General features: G+C 44.0%; 1 protein-coding gene across 2 annotated transcripts in view; it reads right to left on the bottom strand.

Moving 5' to 3' along the window:
* LOC144599564 (ephrin type-B receptor 1) overlaps positions 1-20,485 on the bottom strand; it is a 424,097-nt gene that overhangs the window by 299,089 nt on the left and 104,523 nt on the right. The window contains exon 2 of one of the 2 annotated variants that reach the window (XM_078410599.1): positions 18,391-18,455. In XM_078410599.1, coding sequence (XP_078266725.1) covers positions 18,391-18,455 — 65 coding nt within the window. Of the gene's footprint in view, positions 1-18,390; positions 18,456-20,485 lie in introns of those variants that run through there. The other variant, XM_078410600.1, reaches the window with a different exon arrangement.

The following is a 20,485-nucleotide window of genomic DNA, read 5'->3' as shown; positions in this document are numbered from 1 at the left end:
CTATAAATAGCAGAATATACTCATTATAGGCCTGACATTGTACATGTAGTCCAAGAACAACAGACTGTTGGAAATAATAGTCGTTTTTCACCTTGAATGTAGCACAACTCGTACTCGCATTTGGCGTGCATACTTTTTTTTTGCTGAAAAGCTGCATTACGCGCCATATTATGAATTTTGATGTAGAATTCTGAATTTTGAACATCAAAATTATGAATTTGTAAAATCATATGATGGGAGGCCTGGGAGAGCAACTCTCGGCCGAGTCATCAACTTCTACAAGGTGCACCAGCGAGCCCATCTTCACCAGCTGTTGCTACGTCCGTTTCTCGCGGCTCACGTTGTAGCCCCTGGCCGACAGCTTTTTCTTCAGGCTGCCGCCACCGACAGGACACACTCAGTCACCATGGGACTCAGTCACCATGGGGCTCCCTCCCACCTCAGCAGCCGCCGCTTCTTCCTGTTGGCCGTTGCTTTGTCCACTCCGCTGCTTCCCCCCTCCACCGTCACCTCCTCCTCCTTCTCCTTCACGTCCGCAGTCGTCCACAAAAGTTAGAAGTCAGCAACTCCAGGGGAGAGATCTGCGACTCTGGGGAGAAGGAGGAAGTGGCGGTGAAGGGCTCAAGGTGAGCCGCAACAACAGCCGCGCCAACTGGATGGTGCGGCAGCTGGTGAAGAAGCGCTCGCTGGTGCTGACTAGCGGGTCAACGCCTAGTTTTACGGTGAACCAAAGTGCCGAAATAACGACGCAAACTGAATCAGTCTGAAGAAGGGTCACCTCACCATGCTCACCAGAGATGTTGCCTGACCAGCAATTTGTGTCATTTTGTGCATTAACCAGAATCCACAGTTCTTTGTTTCTACCTTGTTTTAAGATGATTCTGATTTGCGTAAAATCTGACTTGCGTAAGGCTTTACTGAACGTAACCCTTACGTGGGTCGGGGAGTGTCTGCACTTGAAAAGGATCACACGGTTCTCTATCCGATCCATCAAGAGGGCAGTCTGCACCAGTAGCAACACTGCAACCCTTGTTCCACTGCACGGCCTTGTTTTTCCCAGTCCCTCAGCTCAACAAAAGCATAGCAAATCCTACATTTTCTAAACTTACATGTACCTCAGCACTTCTAAAGCATTTGATTGCATCCCAATGAAAGTATTCCAAATACCCGTTGTCTTTTGTAACAACCAGGCTATTCACACCTCCTGTGTGCTATATTTCCAAGATACGTCATACTAACCAGAGAATTCCAATTTCTTGTGTCCTGACCAAATAGTTCCAACTGCCTGGCCGCAAACCAGAATATTCAAACGGCTTCCAAACATGAGAATACCTTTCAATGACTATATACTAAGTGCATTCAAAACCAGCACTAGCCTTGCTACAGTCACCTGTACGCTGACCAGAGCACAGTACAGCCTCCCATTATGGAATGGTTGTATTCCAAGAATAATATCTACATCATGATTTTTCATAACATGAACGCACGGCAAAAAATGACTTTCAATTTACATTTTGTGTTTACTTATATTTTTCTCATATTATTTCTGTTTGAGCAAATTTTTGTTCTCAGTTTTTTGGCTGTAAGTTGTGAATTCTGTAAGGGTGAATTATCATTACCCGAACTGTGGGGTACTTAGTATGATAACAGCCAAGGCAATTCTAAATCCCTGTTTCCTAATCTGAGTCATGCCTCTATACCAACCAGGGCATTTCTCGTGTAATTCAATGTCTCCATTTTAACTGGATTATTCCAACTGGATTCCAAGCAGATGAGGCCAAACCAGTTGGACACACCTGCTACCTTCAGAATTTGAAGAAAGTAGAGTCCCTGACCCAAATCGCAATGGACTAGTTATGTATTCATTTTTATGTATTGGGTGAAAAGTTTAACGCTGTTCATTTAATTTTAAGTCAAAAAGCAAAATCTTTTAAACTTTTAATTTGGAGCAGAAGATCATCTCACAGGTCCAGGAGAAAAAGCATTCAGTCCAAAACATTCCTTCTTCCCTGGATGCTTCCTGTCCTGCTGAGCATTTACAAAATTCTCCGTTTATAATTAGAAAAAATGCTACGACAGCAATTATTTTGATTTATTTCTCTCCAACTCCAACTTGGCTGTTGTTGTTCAACTCAGTCCAGCAGAGGTTATGTGTAGTCAAGAAGTTTTGCAATGTATGCTTACTGTGCTTTGCCAGATATTTGTGATTCTTTTTGTGGAGTTTAATGACTCTGGAGACTACAACAACAGGTGAAGGAGAACGCTGTTGAAGCCTTATCTCATAATATAATTAGTATTTTAATTGCCTTTTCTGCAAATAAGCTATTTGATATTCCAAAGGAATTATGTTCTTTAAAGCCCAATGCATTCACATGAGAGAATGTTTTTTTTTATCAACTTCTCCCATTGTGTTTTAACCTTATTTCATGTTTCAGTTGTGAAGACAGGTTCCAGGCAAAAGATTCATACGAGAAACTGGAAGGAGCTACAGAGAATTTAGACTCCTGAGTGTGAGAATGATTTGAATGGCTTCAGGCAAACTTGCTGCAATAAAATCTGTAGAATTGGCCAATGCATTCATTTGGTTCTTGTGCATATCAGACTGCCATTTCATTTGTGTTTTAATGGCTTTATAAAAATAAAATACTGGGCAATTCCTGTGAATAAGCTTAAACTATTTATCTGAGTTTAAATTATACGGTGCAATATTAACCCATTAATCAAACTATTTCTTTTACTCAGGCATCCGCCGGCTACCTTTATAACTGAATTAGAATACTTGTAATAACTTTAATGGTAACCATAATGACAAGGGAATACACAGTGGATACACCAAAACATACCATTTGGCCAACCAATTTATGGTTGCCTGTATGCCCCTTCAAGCCTCCTTCCAACTTCCACATCTAGAATATCAGTGTAACCTTTTTTTCTTCTCCACACATGTTTGCTCAGCTTCCTCTTAAATTCACCTTCATTCCCACTTCAGCTCATCTGCTATGGAATCATTATCTTGAACTCATTGCCTCGACTTCAGAGTACTCCATTGTTGTCTTGGACAGAGTAAAATCTCTACTAATTTATACTCATCCGAGCCGTATCCCATCTCACACTAAATCCCATTCATCAGTCACTCCTTGCTTGTTGACCTTCTGTGGTTCCCTGTCAGGCAATGTCTCAGTTTTAGTATTCTTATTTTTGGTCTCAAATCCCTCCAATAGACAATAGACAATAGGTGCAGGAGTAGGCCATTCAGCCCTTCGAGCCAGCACCGCCATTCAATGCGATCATGGCTGATCACTATCAATCAGTACCCCGTTCCTGCCTTCTCCCCATACCCCCTCACTCCGCTATCCTTAAGAGCTCTATCCAGCTCTCTCTTGAAAGCATCCAACGAACTGGCCTCCACTGCCTTCTGAGGCAGAGAATTCCACACCTTCACCACCCTCTGACTGAAAAAGTTCTTCCTCATCTCCGTTCTAAATGGCCTACCCCTTATTCTCAAACTGTGGCCCCTTGTTCTGGACTCCCCCAACATTGGGAACATGTTATCTGCCTCTAATGTGTCCAATCCCCTAATTATCTTATATGTTTCAATAAGATCCCCCCTCATCCTTCTAAATTCCAGTGTATACAAGCCCAATCGCTCCAGCCTTTCAACATACGACAGTCCCGCCATTCCGGGAATTAATCTAGTGAACCTACGCTGCACGCCCTCCATAGCAAGAATATCCTTCCTCAAATTTGGAGACCAAAACTGCACACAGTACTCCAGGTGCGGTCTCACCAGGGCCCGGTACAACTGTAGAAGGACCTCTTTGCTCCTATACTCAACTCCTCTTGTTACGAAGGCCAACATTCCATTGGCTTTCTTCACTGCCTGCTGAACCTGCATGCTTCCTTTCATTGACTGATGCACTAGGACACCCAGATCTCGTTGAACTCCCCCTCCTCCTAACTTGACACCATTCAGATAATAATCTGCCTTTCTATTCTTACTTCCAAAGTGAATAACCTCACACTTATCTACATTAAACTGCATCTGCCATGTATCCGCCCACTCACACAACCTGTCCAGGTCACCCTGCAGCCTTATTGCATCTTCCTCACAATTCACACTACCCCCCAACTTAGTATCATCTGCAAATTTGCTAATGGTACTTTTAATCCCTCCGTCTAAGTCATTAATGTATATCGTAAATAGCTGGGGTCCCAGCACCGAACCTTGCGGTACCCCACTGGTCACTACCTGCCATTCCGAAAGGGACCCATTTATCCCCACTCTTTGCTTTCTGTCTGTTAACCAATTTTCTATCCATGTCAGTACCCTACCCCCAATACCATGTGCCCTAATTTTGCCCACTAATCTCCTATGTGGGACCTTGTCGAAGGCTTTCTGAAAGTCGAGGTACACCACATCCACTGACTCTCCCTTGTCAATTTTCCTAGTTACATCCTCAAAAAATTCCAGTAGATTTGTCAAGCATGATTTCCCCTTCGTAAATCCATGCTGACTCGGAACGATCCCGTTACTGCTATCCAAATGCTCAGCAATTTCGTCTTTTATAATTGACTCCAGCATTTTCCCCACCACTGATGTCAGACTAACTGGTCTATAATTACCCGTTTTCTCTCTCCCTCCTTTCTTAAAAAGTGGGATAACATTTGCTATCCTCCAATCCACAGGAACTGATCCTGAATCTATAGAACATTGAAAAATGATTTCCAATGCTTCCACTATTTCTAGAGCCACCTCCTTAAGTACTCTGGGATGCAGACCATCAGGCCCTGGGGATTTATCAGCCTTCAGTCCCATCAGTCTACCCAAAACCATTTCCTGCCTAATGTGGATTTCCTTCAGTTCCTCCATCACCCTAGGTTCTCCGGCCCCTAGAACATTTGGGAGATTGTGTGTATCTTCCTCAGTGAAGACAGATCCAAAGTAACGGTTTAACTCGTCTGCCATTTCTTTGTTCCCCATAATAAATTCCCCTGCTTCTGTCTTCAAGGGACCCACATTTGCCTTGACTATTTTTTTCCTCTTCACGTACCTAAAAAAACTTTTGCTATCCTCCTTTATATTATTGGCTAGTTTACCCTCGTACCTCATCTTTTCTCCTCGTATTGCCTTTTTAGTTAACTTTTGTTGCTCTTTAAAAGAGTCCCAATCCTCTGTCTTCCCACTCTTCTTTGCTATGTTATACTTCCTCTCCTTAATTTTTATGCTGTCCCTGACTTCCCTTGTCAGCCACAGGTGTCTCTTACTCCCCTTAGAGTCTTTCCACCTCTTTGGAATAAATTGATCCTGCAACCTCTGCATTATTCCCAGGAATACCTGCCATTGCTGTTCTACCGTCTTCCCTGCTAGGGCCTCCTTCCAATCAATTTTGGCCAGCTCCCGCCTCATGCCTCTGTAATCCCCTTTGCTATACTGTAATACCGACACTTCCGATTTTCCCTTCTGCCTTTCCATTTGCAGAGTAAAACTTATCATGTTGTGATCACTGCCTCCTAATGGCTCTTTTACCTCTAGTCCCCTTATCAGATCAGGATCATTACACAACACTAAATCCAGAATTGCCTTCCACTGCCTCACCCCTCCCTATCTCTGGTATGCACTCTGCTACTTCAATTCTCGTCTAGTTGTGGTCGTTTGCACGTGCCGGTTGTAACCTTCCACCACAAACCCCACCCCAACCCCCTCAATGGGATGCTATACCTTCAGCTGCATAAAACCTCAATGGACCTCTCTCTGTGCCCTTCTCTCCTCCTGTAAGGTGTTCCATAAAACCTAACGCTTTGACTCAATCGTTGTCATGTGCCCCACCACCTCCTTATGTACTTCAAGACAAAACCTGTTTGCAAATGCTTCTGTTAAGTACAATGTAATCTTTACAAGTGATACTGTATAATTGCAATTTTGTATTGTTTTCTACCAATTAGGAATATCCATGAGAAATAGATTTGTTTCACAAAGAATATCCAAACTGACTGTACATTAATCAAGAATATTGAAAGTGGATAAACAGAGACTAAAAATTCACAGAAGAAGAACAATATATAGTTTTATGGATTGTTTTTAAAGTCGGATCACCCCAAAGACCTTCACCATTCGTGAAGTATTTTTAAAGTGCAGTCACTGTTGGAATCTGGAAATTGCATCAGCCTATTTGTGCGAAGCAAGCTCTCACTGACAACAATGAAATTATATCAGGATAATCTTTTACATGAATGCAGTCCATGACAATGGGGAGAACTCTGCCTGTCTAAAATAGATCTACTTACTATTCATTAGCCACCATAGTGAAAGACAGGGTCTTGATTTACCAACCCATTCAAAAGACGGCACCTTTGACAGTGCAGCAGTCTCTCTGTGTACTATTGAGGACATCAGCCTGGGTTTACATCCTTAGATTTCTATGGTTAGTTTAGTTTAGTTTAGAGATACAGCGCGGAAACAGGCCCTTCGGCCCACCGTGTCCGCACCAACCAGCAATCCCCGCACACTAACACAATCTACATACACTAGGGACAATTTTCACTTCTACCAAATAGCTATTAAACCTACAAACCAGTACGTCTTTAAAGTGTGGAAGGAAACCGAATATTTCGGAGAAAACCCATGCGGTCACGGGGAGAACGTAGAAACTCCATACAGACAGTACCCATAGTCGGGATCAAACTCGTGCCTCTGGCGCTGCAAGCAGAGTAAGGCAGCAACTCTACCTCTGCGCCACCGTGCCGTAGATTGGAAGTCACAACTTTGGAGCTCAAGGGCACAAGTGTTTACTGAAGGACCATGAATAATATCTTGGCACACTGACTGGTTATGAAATAAAATACCTTTTCGGCAGACAGTATAATCAAGTTTTCTGCCTCTCTGTGTTAGATAATGTGGAGGCTCATATCATGTTCCATGCTTGGATTTCTGTGTAACCGATGACTAAAACTTGCTCCAGGACATTGCGTAAACCACATCATCGCAGAGAAACATTGTAACTCTGCCCAATTCGTGGCAACAATTTCTCAAAGTTGCCCAGCAAGTTCTGAAAATGACAGATGCAATTTCTCAACCTCTGCAGCTCTCTACTGTCGCACTGTGGACTTTCATCTGGGAAATCAGTTTTCATATTGATTGTAACGTATTTTTTAACATTTATAAATCGTGATTACAATCATCACTGAGAGTGAGTATGTGTTGGCCAGTCACCCCCCCCCGACACGCCCTAAAATATTTTGCCGTAGCAAACCCAGTCAAAGTGGACAAGAACAGGTCTTCAGTCTCAAATGTCTGCAACATAGTCAAAAGTAAACCACACCACAATCAGGAATGGAATGTACTGATGGAGGGTTTAGAGAAGTCAATGTTCATACCGCTGGGGTGTAAACTACCCAAGCGAAATATGAGGTGCTGTTCCTCCAATTATGCGCTGGGCCCCACTCTGACAATGCAGGAGGCCCAGGACAGAAAGGTCAGATTGGGAATGGGAGGGGAAGTTGAAGTGCTGAGGTAGGTTAAAACAGACTGAGCAGAGGTGTTGAGCGAAACGATCGCCGAGCCTGCGTTTGGTCTCGCCGATGTAGAGAAGTTGACACCTGGAACAGCGGATACACTAGATGTGGTTGGAGGAGGTGCAGGTGAACCTCCGTCTCACCTGGAAAGACTGTTTGGGTCCTTGGATGGAGTCGAGGGGAGAGGTAAAGGACAGGTGTTGCATCTCCTGCGGTTGCAGGGGAAGGTACCTGGGGAGGGGGAAGGTTTGGGTGGGAAGGGACGAGTTGACCAGGGAGTTTCAGAGGGAATTGTCTCTGCGGAAAGCAGAAAGGGGTGGAGACGGGAAGATGTGGAATCCCATTGGATCCCGTCCCGAAAATGTTGGAGGATTATATGCTGTATGCGACGGCTGATGGGGTGGAAGTTGAGGACAAGGGGGACTCTGTCCTTGTTACGAATGGGGGGAGGGGGAGCAAGAGTGGAGCTGTGGGATATTGAGGAGTAATGTATAGTCTTCATAAGGAAGCACAGTGTGGAAAACAGAAGGGCTGTTCTGGTTCAGTGGAGGTTACTGTACACAGGAATAGCTCCTTTGACCCAACTAATCTATCTTCTACACAAAAGAAACTTCAGATTCTGGTAAGCACAAAAAGATACAAAGTGCTAGAGTAACTCAGCGGGTCAGGCAGAATCTCTGGAAGACATGTAGAGGCATGCTTCGGGCCAGGGTGGAGTAGGAGGGAGAAAGCTAGAAGACAGGTGGGACAAGACACGGCCAGGTAAGTAATTGGTGGTTATTGATGAGGTGTGGGGGGGGGGAGTCATTGGCAGATGGGTGGACAAAGGCCAGAGATGAAAATAATTCAAAGGGATGAGAGATATAGAGAAACAGTGCAGAAAATACCTTATCCCGTTTAGTCTGCATTGAGCTGAATAAAATGCCGTCAAGGTCGGAACTGGCTCTTTCCTGCTTTATTGATTCCTACTCCTTGATTCTCAGACACATTATTAGAGGAAAAACATTGATTAATAATTGCCATAAACAATAGGAGTAAAATCTAGCTTGCGAAACAACCATTGAATATGATTAATCTCACGATTGGGGGAACTAAAGAGCTAATACCATGCAGAATATTACAGTTACAGGGAAAGTGCAGATTTAAAAAAAAGTGAAATGACTTCAACGGGGTAGATTGGAAGATCAAGGAGTATGGTCGAAATGCCGGCAGATAGAATAATCAGACATTTTGGATGCCTATTGAGGTGCTAATTAGCAAGGACTAATTTATAGCAGCAATTATTCTCATTGCACGTCTTTGGAATGTGTGAGGAAACTGGAGCCTGGAGGAAAATGAGGCGGCCCCATGGAAAATGTGAAAACTCCGCACAGTCAGCACCTGTCAGGATCGAACCCAGGTCTCTGGCACTGCAAGGCAGAACTCTATCAGCTATGCCATTGTGTCGGCCCGGAATGAAGAACAGCTTTTCAATTTTGTGTTGACTTTGGGAAGAACAATCTGGCAGAGAAAATTGTGAGTTGTGATAATGATGGCCCACTGGGGAAACTGAGTGTGGGACCAAGATCCGTACTCCTGTACTGTTACCCATGATCCATGCTCCTGTACTGTTACCCATGATCCATGCTCCTGTACTGTTACCCATGAAGACAGGACAACAGAGGGAAACAACCTCTCACACTCCAAAATCCTGACACCTACCACAGTAAATGAAGCACTGTTTGCAAGTCTCATTATTGTTTGAATGAGGCAGCAAGCATGTGTGTGCTAAAGTCCCCTGAACAACAGCAAGACCAGCAGCAGACGATCTGTGCACTGGATGTCGATTGCAGGTTGGCCAGATGCCTGGAGAGTCTAGCATTTCCTCACAGACTGCCTCGGGTTCATTCCAATTCAACTGGGCGGGTACATAGGTGTGTGATTTAATGGTTTTTTGGGAATGATGGCGTTTTCCTCAGTGCTATCCTGAACTATAAGCAACGGGATCCAAAAAACTTCAATGTGTACAAAGAACCAGGACTTTGTAAGCTTCTGGAAGCTGGGACGCAGACAACATAGGTTCATAATCTTCAAGCTATTCCTTCAGGGTTAAGATGTTTCTCAGGTGAAATGTGGAATGATGCAGGTGTAGGGATTTGAATAGATGCTTGGTAAATTGAGCTTAAGAGGTATTGTGCAGAGAGCTTGTTAATATATTTAAGGTGTGGGTGCCGAAGGTGAATAATAGACAAAGGCAAGAAAAGGACAGTCAGGATAGGATCCTGGAAGGAAGTTGAGAGCTGCCCAAAGAATGGATGTGATATTCAAACAACCTGCAGGTACATCCTCCCACCATCCCTACACCCACAGCCTGTACATACACCCTGCCACCCCTACACCCACACATCCTGTACATACACCCTGCCAACCCTACACTCACAGCCTGCACATACACCCAGCCACCACTACACCCACACAGCCTAACACACTCTCCAACAACCTATACACCCAGTCTGTACACACACACTCCCACCACCGCTATCCCCATACTGCCTGTACACACACACCCTCCAAAGCACCCGTACACCCACACAGCCTATAGCACACTCTCCATCAACCCCTACACCCACACTGCTGTACACACCAACCATCCCTACACCCACACTGCCATACACACAAACCACCCCTACACACACACAGCCTGTACCACACTCTCCATTGACCCCTACACCCACGCAGCCTGTAGCCACATACTCCCACCAGTCCTATGCCCTCACAGCCTGTACACACACCCTCCCACTAACCTTACGCCCTCACAACCTGTGAGACTTGTCCTTTGACCACCCTGCACCCACACATCCTATGGGAACACCCTTTAATTACCCCTACACCCACAGACGTTTCCCACACCACAAAGTTAAGCCTCTTTGCCACTCCCTTCTTTCATTCTCTTCCTTCCTGCCCCTCACTCACAGCTTCATTTAGATTATGAATAAAGGCGCTTTATTCATCCACAGCCACTCAATGATCTTTAATACGCTATTGATGAAACATAAAGAACGAATGCAGTGATACTAAGTAAATCATCATTATCATAATGAAATGATGATCTGGGACTACAAGCAACAGCTCACCCTAAATCTGAATAACCTCAATTCAGCTCAATTGGCCAAGTGATACAGCCATGGAGACAACACAGAAACAGGCTTGTCAGCCCAAGTCTGCACTGACCATCATTTACGCTAACCCAACCCAACCGATTTTAACATCCCCACACTCCATCAACCATTCACACCTTCCCCTCAAATTCCAAAACTTACCGATACAACAGGCAATTAACTCACCAACCTGCTCACCCTTGGATGCGGGAAGAAACAGAGGAGAGCACTAGGAGGATACACATGGTCACAGGGAGAAGATGCAAACTCCACAGAGACAGCATCAGGGGTAAGGATTGAAACCAGGTCGCTGAAACTGAGAGGCAACAGCTAAACTAGTTGCCATACTGTGTCGCGCCTTATAATTCTACCCTATAGTTCTGATTTATACAATACATCACCCCAGTTTAATTGTGCATAAGTTGCTTCAGTGTTGTAGTCAAATACAAATATTCAATACACCAGTACCATTATATTACAATACAAATAGATTCCTAGGCTGGTCAGAACCCTGAAAAGGTAATGGAGCTCATGTGGAATCTTTAAAAAATACTAAGTCCCATGTGATTCTGCTTCAGCAAGTATGCACCAACATCAAGGCGTTCTGGTATGTAATCACAGAGGTCAAACGACCACATGGTGGTTTATGTTGCTGTGAAAACCACGCTTCCTGTTGAATCTCAGCATTTTTGCTATTACTCCAATTGTAAAGGACTAACCACATCTGTCTGAATCACTGAGACCTGTTTAGAGTTGTCTGTGACTTCATGAATCTGATCAGAAATGCCCTGTATGGCAGGGGATCATACGGGACTAAGGAATTCACATGCATTTGAAACAAAGGGCACCACTAATTGCATCCTGATGAGATATGAAAGGACACGGTCTTTCATAGCGTTTAGGCTGGATTAAGCCAGGTATTTCAAGATTCATAACTGCCTTAAAAATTCCACCAGGCCCTCCCATTACCTTTCAAAGCCATCATCCTGCAAGGTTAAAGTAAGCCTTCAATTATCTTCTGTCACTGTTTGCCCACTGACAAACAGGTTAAAGGTCCTTACACGCCATATAAAACCTGTTAGTTAACTCAGCATGGCTCTGTGTCTCTCTCACTGCCACCGCTTGTAACACTTCTTGGTTGTGTGAAAGCAGGGGGGATGAATTCCAAAGAATGTGGTAAATGGAAGAAGCACGTGAGAGGGATTTGGTATGAAAAAAGGAAGAGGCCAAAGAGCACCTAATCATTCATCTCAAATTGCTTTGCAATTCAAGCTTTCATTATGTGTTCACGAACAGTCCTTCTCCTTTCAGTCAGTTGGTACACATTTGTGCAGCACATTGGCAATATTGTCTGGTCATGAACAATCGACAGGAGGTAGACAATGCAGCAAAGCATTCTTAAAAAACAGCTCCGCGGTGTGGAGAGGAATTGGCCAGGGACCCTGCTCCTAATTACAACCCAATAATGCCAGCCAGCAGAGAACATGTGCAGAGGTCAATAAAGGGCCAGATAACGTTAGTTTGAAAGGCTTGCTGAGTCTCACACTCGAGAACAGTGCTTCTCAACATATTTTTGAACTCGGACACTTGTGAACAAATTTTTGGCCAGTTCTGACACTGTAAGCAGTTTAAAATACACAAGTAAATCGGCCCCAAATTAATTGATTTATTGGTACAGACAGTTGGAATAACACAACTTACAGTAAGAAGCACTGAGCTTGACAAGTTGCTTATAATTTTTAGGAGAGATTTTTTCAAGAGGTAAGTTCTTTGCATTGGTCCGAAGTTGACCTTCAATGCGATGGATGCAAGCAAGCTTTGGCTGAAGCATTATGTTTATATTGAATTACAAATTAAAAAGCCACAGAAAACCAGATGTTTCTAATAGTAGAACAGTTTGCATACAAGAAAATATAATGCTAACTGGACGATGTACCTATGGTCCAAACTAATAGAATTGCTAAGTTCATGACGCTGATCCGGATTCTTATTGGAAGCCAGGAGAGCATAAAGTTGCTTCCAACCTGCGAGAAGGAGCAATGACTATCAAAAGTGGAGGAAATCATCTAACTGCACTGCAATCACCATCTATCAGATAAAACATAGAAAGGGTCGTAGATTCTCTGCCTCGCTGGGAGAATCCGGCTTGTAACACTTGGGAACACATTTAAGGGCGAGCCCTGTGTTTTCAGCTGCAATCCATTTTTCCCGGCTCATTCTTGGGCCAAAAGCCAAAGACAGAAAGACACTGGCCTGGTGTAAATCTTAAGCTGCAGAGGAGATGAGGCCTACAGAATAGCAGCCCACTCACATAATTACATCCGGAAGACTGCAGAATAGTAAAACAACCAATACTTAGTTGGGAGTAGCAGAATGCAACAGAAAGCAAGATCTGGTGATTGAAAAGACATTTAATGTCTGTTTGATTGAGTTGGTGGACGGACCCACGATAGAAATGGGCAAATACTGCAACTCGGTTAGATTTCAGATGAAACGTTGAACTTCAAATCCCCATCAGATGTAATTAAATATCCCATGGCACTAATGGAAGATGACCACAAACCTTTTCAACAGGAGTCATGGTCAATATCCATCAATTGAACAACATTCTCCATGCCAGGGTGTCTGCTCATTTGTCTCACTCCTGTTTGTCAGACCTTGCTAAAGGTACACTGATGGACTGAAGGGCCTCTTTCTATGCCAAAGCTGTTCTGTAATTCCACGTTTGCCCACAAACAGCTTGGGTCTACCTTCAAAAAGCAATCAGTCAGCCATGAAGAACTCTGGAGTGCTCTGGCGACGTGTTGTAAATAACAAGCTTTTGTGCTTTCTTCTCTAAATTAACAGGGCTGGTTAGACACTTTTCCCTCTGCTTGCTATTGAACACTGCTAAGATTAAATGCAAACCACAGAAAGAGCAGCAGATCTATCTGCCATGTGGATTCTGTAAAAGTATTTGAGGTGATGTTTTCCATCGTTTACTGCTCTGCAGATATGTGCATTGAGAAGTAACTTTAATAATGTGTCTGTGTTAGGAGAAAATCAACACTTGGAGACCGATCTATTGGTAGCTGAACATCTCCAAGCTGCTAATGCAACATGTTGAAATGTCACCTCGAAAAGCTGTGTCACTAATGCTTTCAAATCCCGTCCTCTAAAACGCCACAACCATAAACCCATCTAGCAAAGTGGTTTACTTTCTATGTCAGTAACATATCAATCCCAAATTAATTATTAGCTTGCAATCCAAAATCGCCCTTCTTCCTCCACTGTAGGCTGGTAAATTACACCAGACAGTGGTCCTGCCACGCGAGGACTCTTCACCAACACTTCACTCACACTTGTGCAGACGGCAACGGGCAGACCAGCAAGTAAATGTCCAGCAGCGGTGGTAGATATCAGTGAGCTTCCACTCCAGAATCAGGGGGTCAGAAAAATCATTCACATACATTTACACAGGGGTGTCAGAACACATAACCAAAATTCCAGGCTCTATGTCGAAAAATCTGTAATAATCATCAGGGCCCTTCAGCATTCTCCTCTTCCTTCATTTTTAAAGCCACTCAGCTTCTCCTCACTGAGGTCAAATCCTTTCTATCACTATATCTCCCCAGTGATATTTGTTATCCTTTCACACCTCTCATAGAGTCATCGAGTCATTCAGGGTGGATATGGGCCCTTTGGCCCAACATGTCCCATCCACACTAGTCCCACCTGCCAGTGTTTGGCCCATATCCCTCTACACCTTTCCTATTCCCATACCTGTCTAAATGTTTCTTAAACATTGTGATAGTACCTTCCTCAGCTACCTCCTCCAGCAGCTCGTTCCAGACACCTACCACCCTTTGTGTAAAATAGTTGCCCCTCATGTTCCAATTAAATCTTTCCCCCTCACCTTAAAACTATGTCCTCTGGTTCTTGATTCTCCTAATGGAAACATAGAAACAGAAAATAGGTGCAGGAGTAGGCCATTCGGACCTTCAATATGATCATGGCTGATCATCCAAAATCAGTGCCCCGTTCCTGATTTTCCCCATATCCCTTCATTCCGTTAGCCCTAAGAGTTAAATCTAACTCTTTCTTGAAAATATCCAGTGAATTGGCCTCCACTGCCTTCTGTGGCAGAGAATTCCACAAATTCGGAACTCTCTGGGTGAAAAAGTTTTTCCTCGTCTCAGTACTAAATGGCCTACCCCTTATCTTAAACTGTGACCCCTGGTTCTGGACTCTCACAATGTGCAGAACATTTTTCCTGCATCTAGCCTGTCCAATCCCTTAAGAATTGTATATGTTTCTATAAGATCTCCTTTCATCCTTCTAAATGCCAGTGAATGCAAGCCCAGCTGTACCATTCTTTCATCATATGTTAGTCCCGCCATCCCGGGAATTAACCTGGCGAACCTACGCTGCACTCCCTCAATAGCAAGAATGTCCTTCCTCAAATTAAGAGACCAAAACTGCACACAATACTTCAGGTGTGGTCTCACCAGGGCAGGACTGTACAACTGCAGTGGGACCTCCTTGCTCTTAAACGCAAATCCTCATTTTGCTAAATTGCGCAGATGGGCTGATTAATCTTTTGGCTTAATCTGGCTAAAATTGTGCATTTACCCAATCTATTCCTCTCATGACCTTGTACAACTCTCTAAAATCACCCCTCATCCTCCTGCACTCCTAAGCTGTCTCTCCTTAGATTCCATGCACTCATCTTCCAGAGCAGCCAACCATGGTCAAATGTCTTGGTGAAATCCAGATACTTCTAAAGTTCTACCATCATCAACCGTTTTGGCCACATCTTAAAAAACCAATAACATTTGTGAGACACGATCTATGTAGAAAACCACGCTGACTATCTTTAATCAGCCTCTGTCCACCTAAATGCATGTGTCTCTTATCCCTCAGTATCCTTTCCGACAACACAGATATTAAACTCACTGGCCTGTCATTCCCAGGCTTTACCCTGCAGATTCCCAGGCTTTCCGCTGCTTTTCCTCTGTCCTCCTTTTCCTTCACATTTGTCCCTGAATCATCATTCAGAAGAAAGGCCATCAATCTGAAACATTAACTGTCCCCACCAATGTTACCTGACCTACTAAGGATTCCCAGAGGTTTCTATTCCTATAACAGTCCTCCATGTTTTTGTTTGCTTTTTGGCTCTTTGTATCCTCCTCACAACTTGCTTACCCACTTATCGGCCAGCATGACCACAATACACGCAGCCCCATTCATCCAACTCATTTATGTACTTAATAAATGCCAATGCTCCACTACTAACTGTAGCACCCCACTAGTTAGTGATTGCCAATTGGAAAATGAGCCACTTATCCCAGCTATTTTCTACATCGCTCACAGCAGCACAAGGGCAGTATAGTGGCGGAGTTGGTACAGCCATTGCCTCACAACACCAGGGACTCAGGTTAGATCCTGAGCTTGGGTGCTGTGTCCGTGTGGAGTTTGCTCGTTCTCCCTGTGACCACTAGGGTTTCTTCCAGGTGCTCATGTTTCCTTCCATATCCCAAAGACGTGAGGTTTGTAGATCACTTACTGTCTGTAAATTGCCCCTAGTGTGTTGGGAGTGGATGAGAAAATGGGATAACATGGAGCTAGTGTGAATGGCGGGATCAACAGTCGGTGTGGACCCGGTGGGCCAAAGGATCTGTTTCCATGCTGTTTCTTGAAGCTATTTGTTTACTACTCAACATTATTGATTTTTAATGGTGATTTATTAGTCACCAGTCCATACTGAAATTTAACCTCCAACTCCAGTGACTCTTAAGCTTCAAGTATAGTGCAAGACAATGTAAATGTGCAACAAGTAAAGCTGTTATCACACACCATCATTGAACTGGGTTCAATCCTGATCCCCCAGTGCTGTGTGACATTCTCCCTATGACTCTGTGGGTTCCCCCTGGGTGCTCCGGTTTCCTCACACATAAAAGGCTTGCAGGTTGGTTGGTTAATTGGCCAATATAAATTGCCCCTAGTTTTTGCGACTAAGTGGAAGAATCCGGGGGGCAGGGTTGGGGATAGCATTGATGGGAATGTGGGAGGAATTAAAATGAGGGTCAGAGAAAATCAAGAAAACTGCATATGCTTGAAATCTGGAAAACAAAAACAGAAAATGCTGAAAATATTCAGCATGTTGGGCCACATCTGTGGTAAGGGAAACGAGACTCAACATTTTAGGTCAGACACCCTTTTTTATGTTTTAAATGTGAAAGGGAATTAGTGTAAATGGGTGCTGAAGGTCGGTGTGGACTAAATGGGCCGAAGGACCTGTTTTCATGCTGTATGATCTATGACACACATCAGCCACGTTATTCACAGCAAGTTCCCATGGAATACTAATGAGACACTAACTAGATAATCTCTTCCGTCAAACTAATAAAACTCAGCCAGGGCAACAAGAAGAACCTGACCATTCTTTGGACACTGCCATGGGATTAATTAAAACCATTAACTGTACGGAGTAGAAAAACGCCAGTTTAACATCTCCAAAACAATGTATCAGAGACACTGCTGCACTCCCATGGTACAGCTCCGAAGTGGGAGCTTTGATTTGAGTTGGAGCTTCTGCAGTGAGACAGAGTGGGACCACCGTGCCAAAGCTGGCATTATCAGTTGCCGAATGAAGGAAAGATTCCCACAGTTGGTGCAATAGGCACAGAGTTCACTTTGTATAATATTTCCAAACACAGAGTTGAATGGAGGGCGACAGCGTCACACCTGGAAGTTGTCTGTGCTGGAGGTTGGATCTTTTTATCTGGTCTGGGCAATGCAACAGATGGTCCTTTACCATCTCCCCACCAATTAAACGGATACTATTTGCCAGGTGCATGGTTTCCATAAAGCTCTGCTGAGACGGAATTCCAAACATGATGCTTTGTTAGAATGAAGAATAAAGATAATTACTGTTTTCACATCTAGTGAAGTGCACCGATTTAATGATAGATTTGAAGATATTCAGTAGTTCTATCTTCTCAGTTCTTTGCCAGCATCTTTGCACCAATTATATCAAGGGAAAGTGAATATTCTGCTCCCCCTTCTGTTCTCTCTGCAGGCTAAGCATCACAGCTCAGAGCAGAGCAGAGCATTGCTAGTTTGCTCGATTCTCCTCGAGGAGGAGATGTTGCACGTGGAGGAAGCACAACTTGTTTTCACCACAATGCTCTTGAGATTAACGGAACTAAATTAGTGGTACAAAACATAAACATATCACTTATATTCTCATGAGCACAGTGATCTGACTGTACTAAAAGGCTAAAACACTATTGAGGTTAAAAACTACAGGGGAATCAAGCAAGGGAACATCATCTTAAAACACAGTAACAAATTTTCTTTATAAATAAGAGTAATAATATCATTAACACTCTGCCCCACAACAAAAAAACTGATTCCAACACACAATTGGAGTCTTTAAGTTCATAGTCATCAGATTGGCACTAAACAGGCATTATTTTGAAGGAAAAGATCTTGATGTCCTGCCCAATACTCATCATCACATTGTTCAACCAAATATTGCTCAAAAATTGAGATGTACCACAGTACCTTTTAATGGTGCTTTACTGAATGCCAATTTTGAAATAATTAGATGGCTCTAAATTGTTTTGCAGTGTCCTGTCAATGACTGGCTGTCTGTCCTTCTCCTCGCCCCCACTCAATACTCATCTCCACATACATCCTCCCACTTACAAAGATGTACCATTGTTGTCAAATACACCATAGTCTGAATTGTTCTTACCCCAGTGAAAGGAAATGCTGTCCAACCGAGTTCAGCCGTGGCTATCCGAGTGTCCAACAGGGTCTCTGAAAGACAAAGAAGACAACTGGTCAACCATTGAATGTCAATCCAGTGAGGTTGCAGTACCATTGATGAAACGTACCCATGTCATCACTTAGCTTGCTCTGATAAGCTGAGTTATGTGGAAGTCTTTGATAATCAGTGGTGGAACCAACACTCTACAATCTTCGATCGGCTTCAATCTATATCACTAATCTGGGTTGTATTTTAGTGGCAGATGCCAATTTTCACATTAAACGGCAAGGATTTGGACATCCAAGGTGAAATTGTGAATGGGGATTAAGTGATTAACCATAGGTTGAGACCAGGGTGTGGCAGCATAGCCTGTTAAATTACCGAACTGATGATTTGGAAACAAAGTTCAAATTCCCGCACCACAGGTGGCCATTTAAACCTACTTATCAGGGATAATAGGGAACATAAAGGAATTTCATACACTGGTTTAGTTTAGTTTAGATTAGTTTAGAGATACAGCACGGAAACAGGCCCTTTGGCCCACCGAGTCCAAACCGACCAGCAATCCCTGCACATTAACATTACCCTACACACACTAGGGACAATTTACATTTATACCAAGACAATTAACCTCCAAAGAGTGTGTGAGGAAACCGAAGATTTCAGAGAAAACCTACACAGTCAAGGGGAGAACATACAACCTCCATACAGACAGCACCCGTAGTCGGGATCGAACCCACGTCTGGTGCTGAAAGAGCTGTGAGGCAGCAACTCTACCGCTGTGCCACCGTGCCGTAGTTCACCAATGTTCTGAGAGGAAAGACCATGTCTTTGCTCAGTTCTGACCTATACATACATGATTCTCCAGCCAAACACTAAAGAGCCTGTCCCACTTAGGCGATTTTTTAGGCGACTGCCGACGACTGTCATAGTCGCAGCAGGTCGCCGAGAAAACAACGACTGGATCCCCCTACGACCATGTCTACGGCAAGCTACAACAACCTACCACCTAGTCAACGTCAAGCCACGGCAAGTTACCGACAACCGGCGACCCAATCGTCACGAGTAGGACGTCCACCTACAACCGCACCTACGACAACCTACGATGACACCTACGACTACCTACCACCGTAGAGGCAACAACCTATGACAACCGAAGTCAACCTACGTCCACCTGCGAAAAGCTACGGAAAGCTATGACCCTGTCAACAACAACTGAAGACAACTCACATAATTTTGGCCTGCGGTTTTGACCTTCGTCGGTTGATGTAGGTCGACGTAGGTAGTCGCCAATGGAATTCACCGAAGTCAGCACTGGCGACGACCTACGTCACCTGGCGACAACCTACGACAGCGCCCCCGTCAGGAGACGTCAAGCTACGCTCACTGGCGTCAAACCCACTGTCGCCGAAGATTTTTCAACATTCTGAAAATCCAGCGGCGACCAGAAAGACTCTGTGACTCTTTGGAGACGACTCACGACCATACAGGCAACCATGTGGCGACAGCCTAGTCGCCTGTAGTCACCTAAAAAAATCACCTAAGTGGGAAAGGGGTTATAGTGTTTGCCTTTCATTTCATTTCTGGAATGACAGAGTAAAGCACCCAGACTGAGGGGCAAATTTCAAATCTGTAAATGCTTCCTGTGAATCAATTGGAATTGTTTGTAAGTAAAAATTGCATTCAGAGTCCAAATGAAACAAACTCCGAGCTGAGAGCCTGAGTCATGGAATGGAAGATAGACACAAAATGCTGGAGTAACTCAGTGGGACAGGCAGCATTTCAGGAGAGAAGGAATGGGTGACGTTTTGGTTCGAGACCCTTCTTCAGACTGTGGAACCACACAAAGCAGCAGAGGGACCTGCTGCTGTGATCCAAGCTGTCATCACCCTCAGATGCAATGACCCCGCTATTTCTCTGACAGCGAGAATAAAAGTAACACTGAAGACGAGCCTTGCGTTGTTCACTGTCATCGCATGGTAGGCTCTTAATGAATTAAAGGTACAGGGAAGACAAAAATCCTAGCAAAATGTCAGAACTCAAATTTCCCACTGGGTTCGAAGAATCTAGATGTGTCTGC

This window comes from Rhinoraja longicauda, chromosome 13 (assembly GCF_053455715.1).
Source record: "Rhinoraja longicauda isolate Sanriku21f chromosome 13, sRhiLon1.1, whole genome shotgun sequence".
NCBI lineage: Eukaryota > Metazoa > Chordata > Chondrichthyes > Rajiformes > Arhynchobatidae > Rhinoraja > Rhinoraja longicauda.
This window is presented reverse-complemented; position numbering and strand designations above follow the sequence as displayed.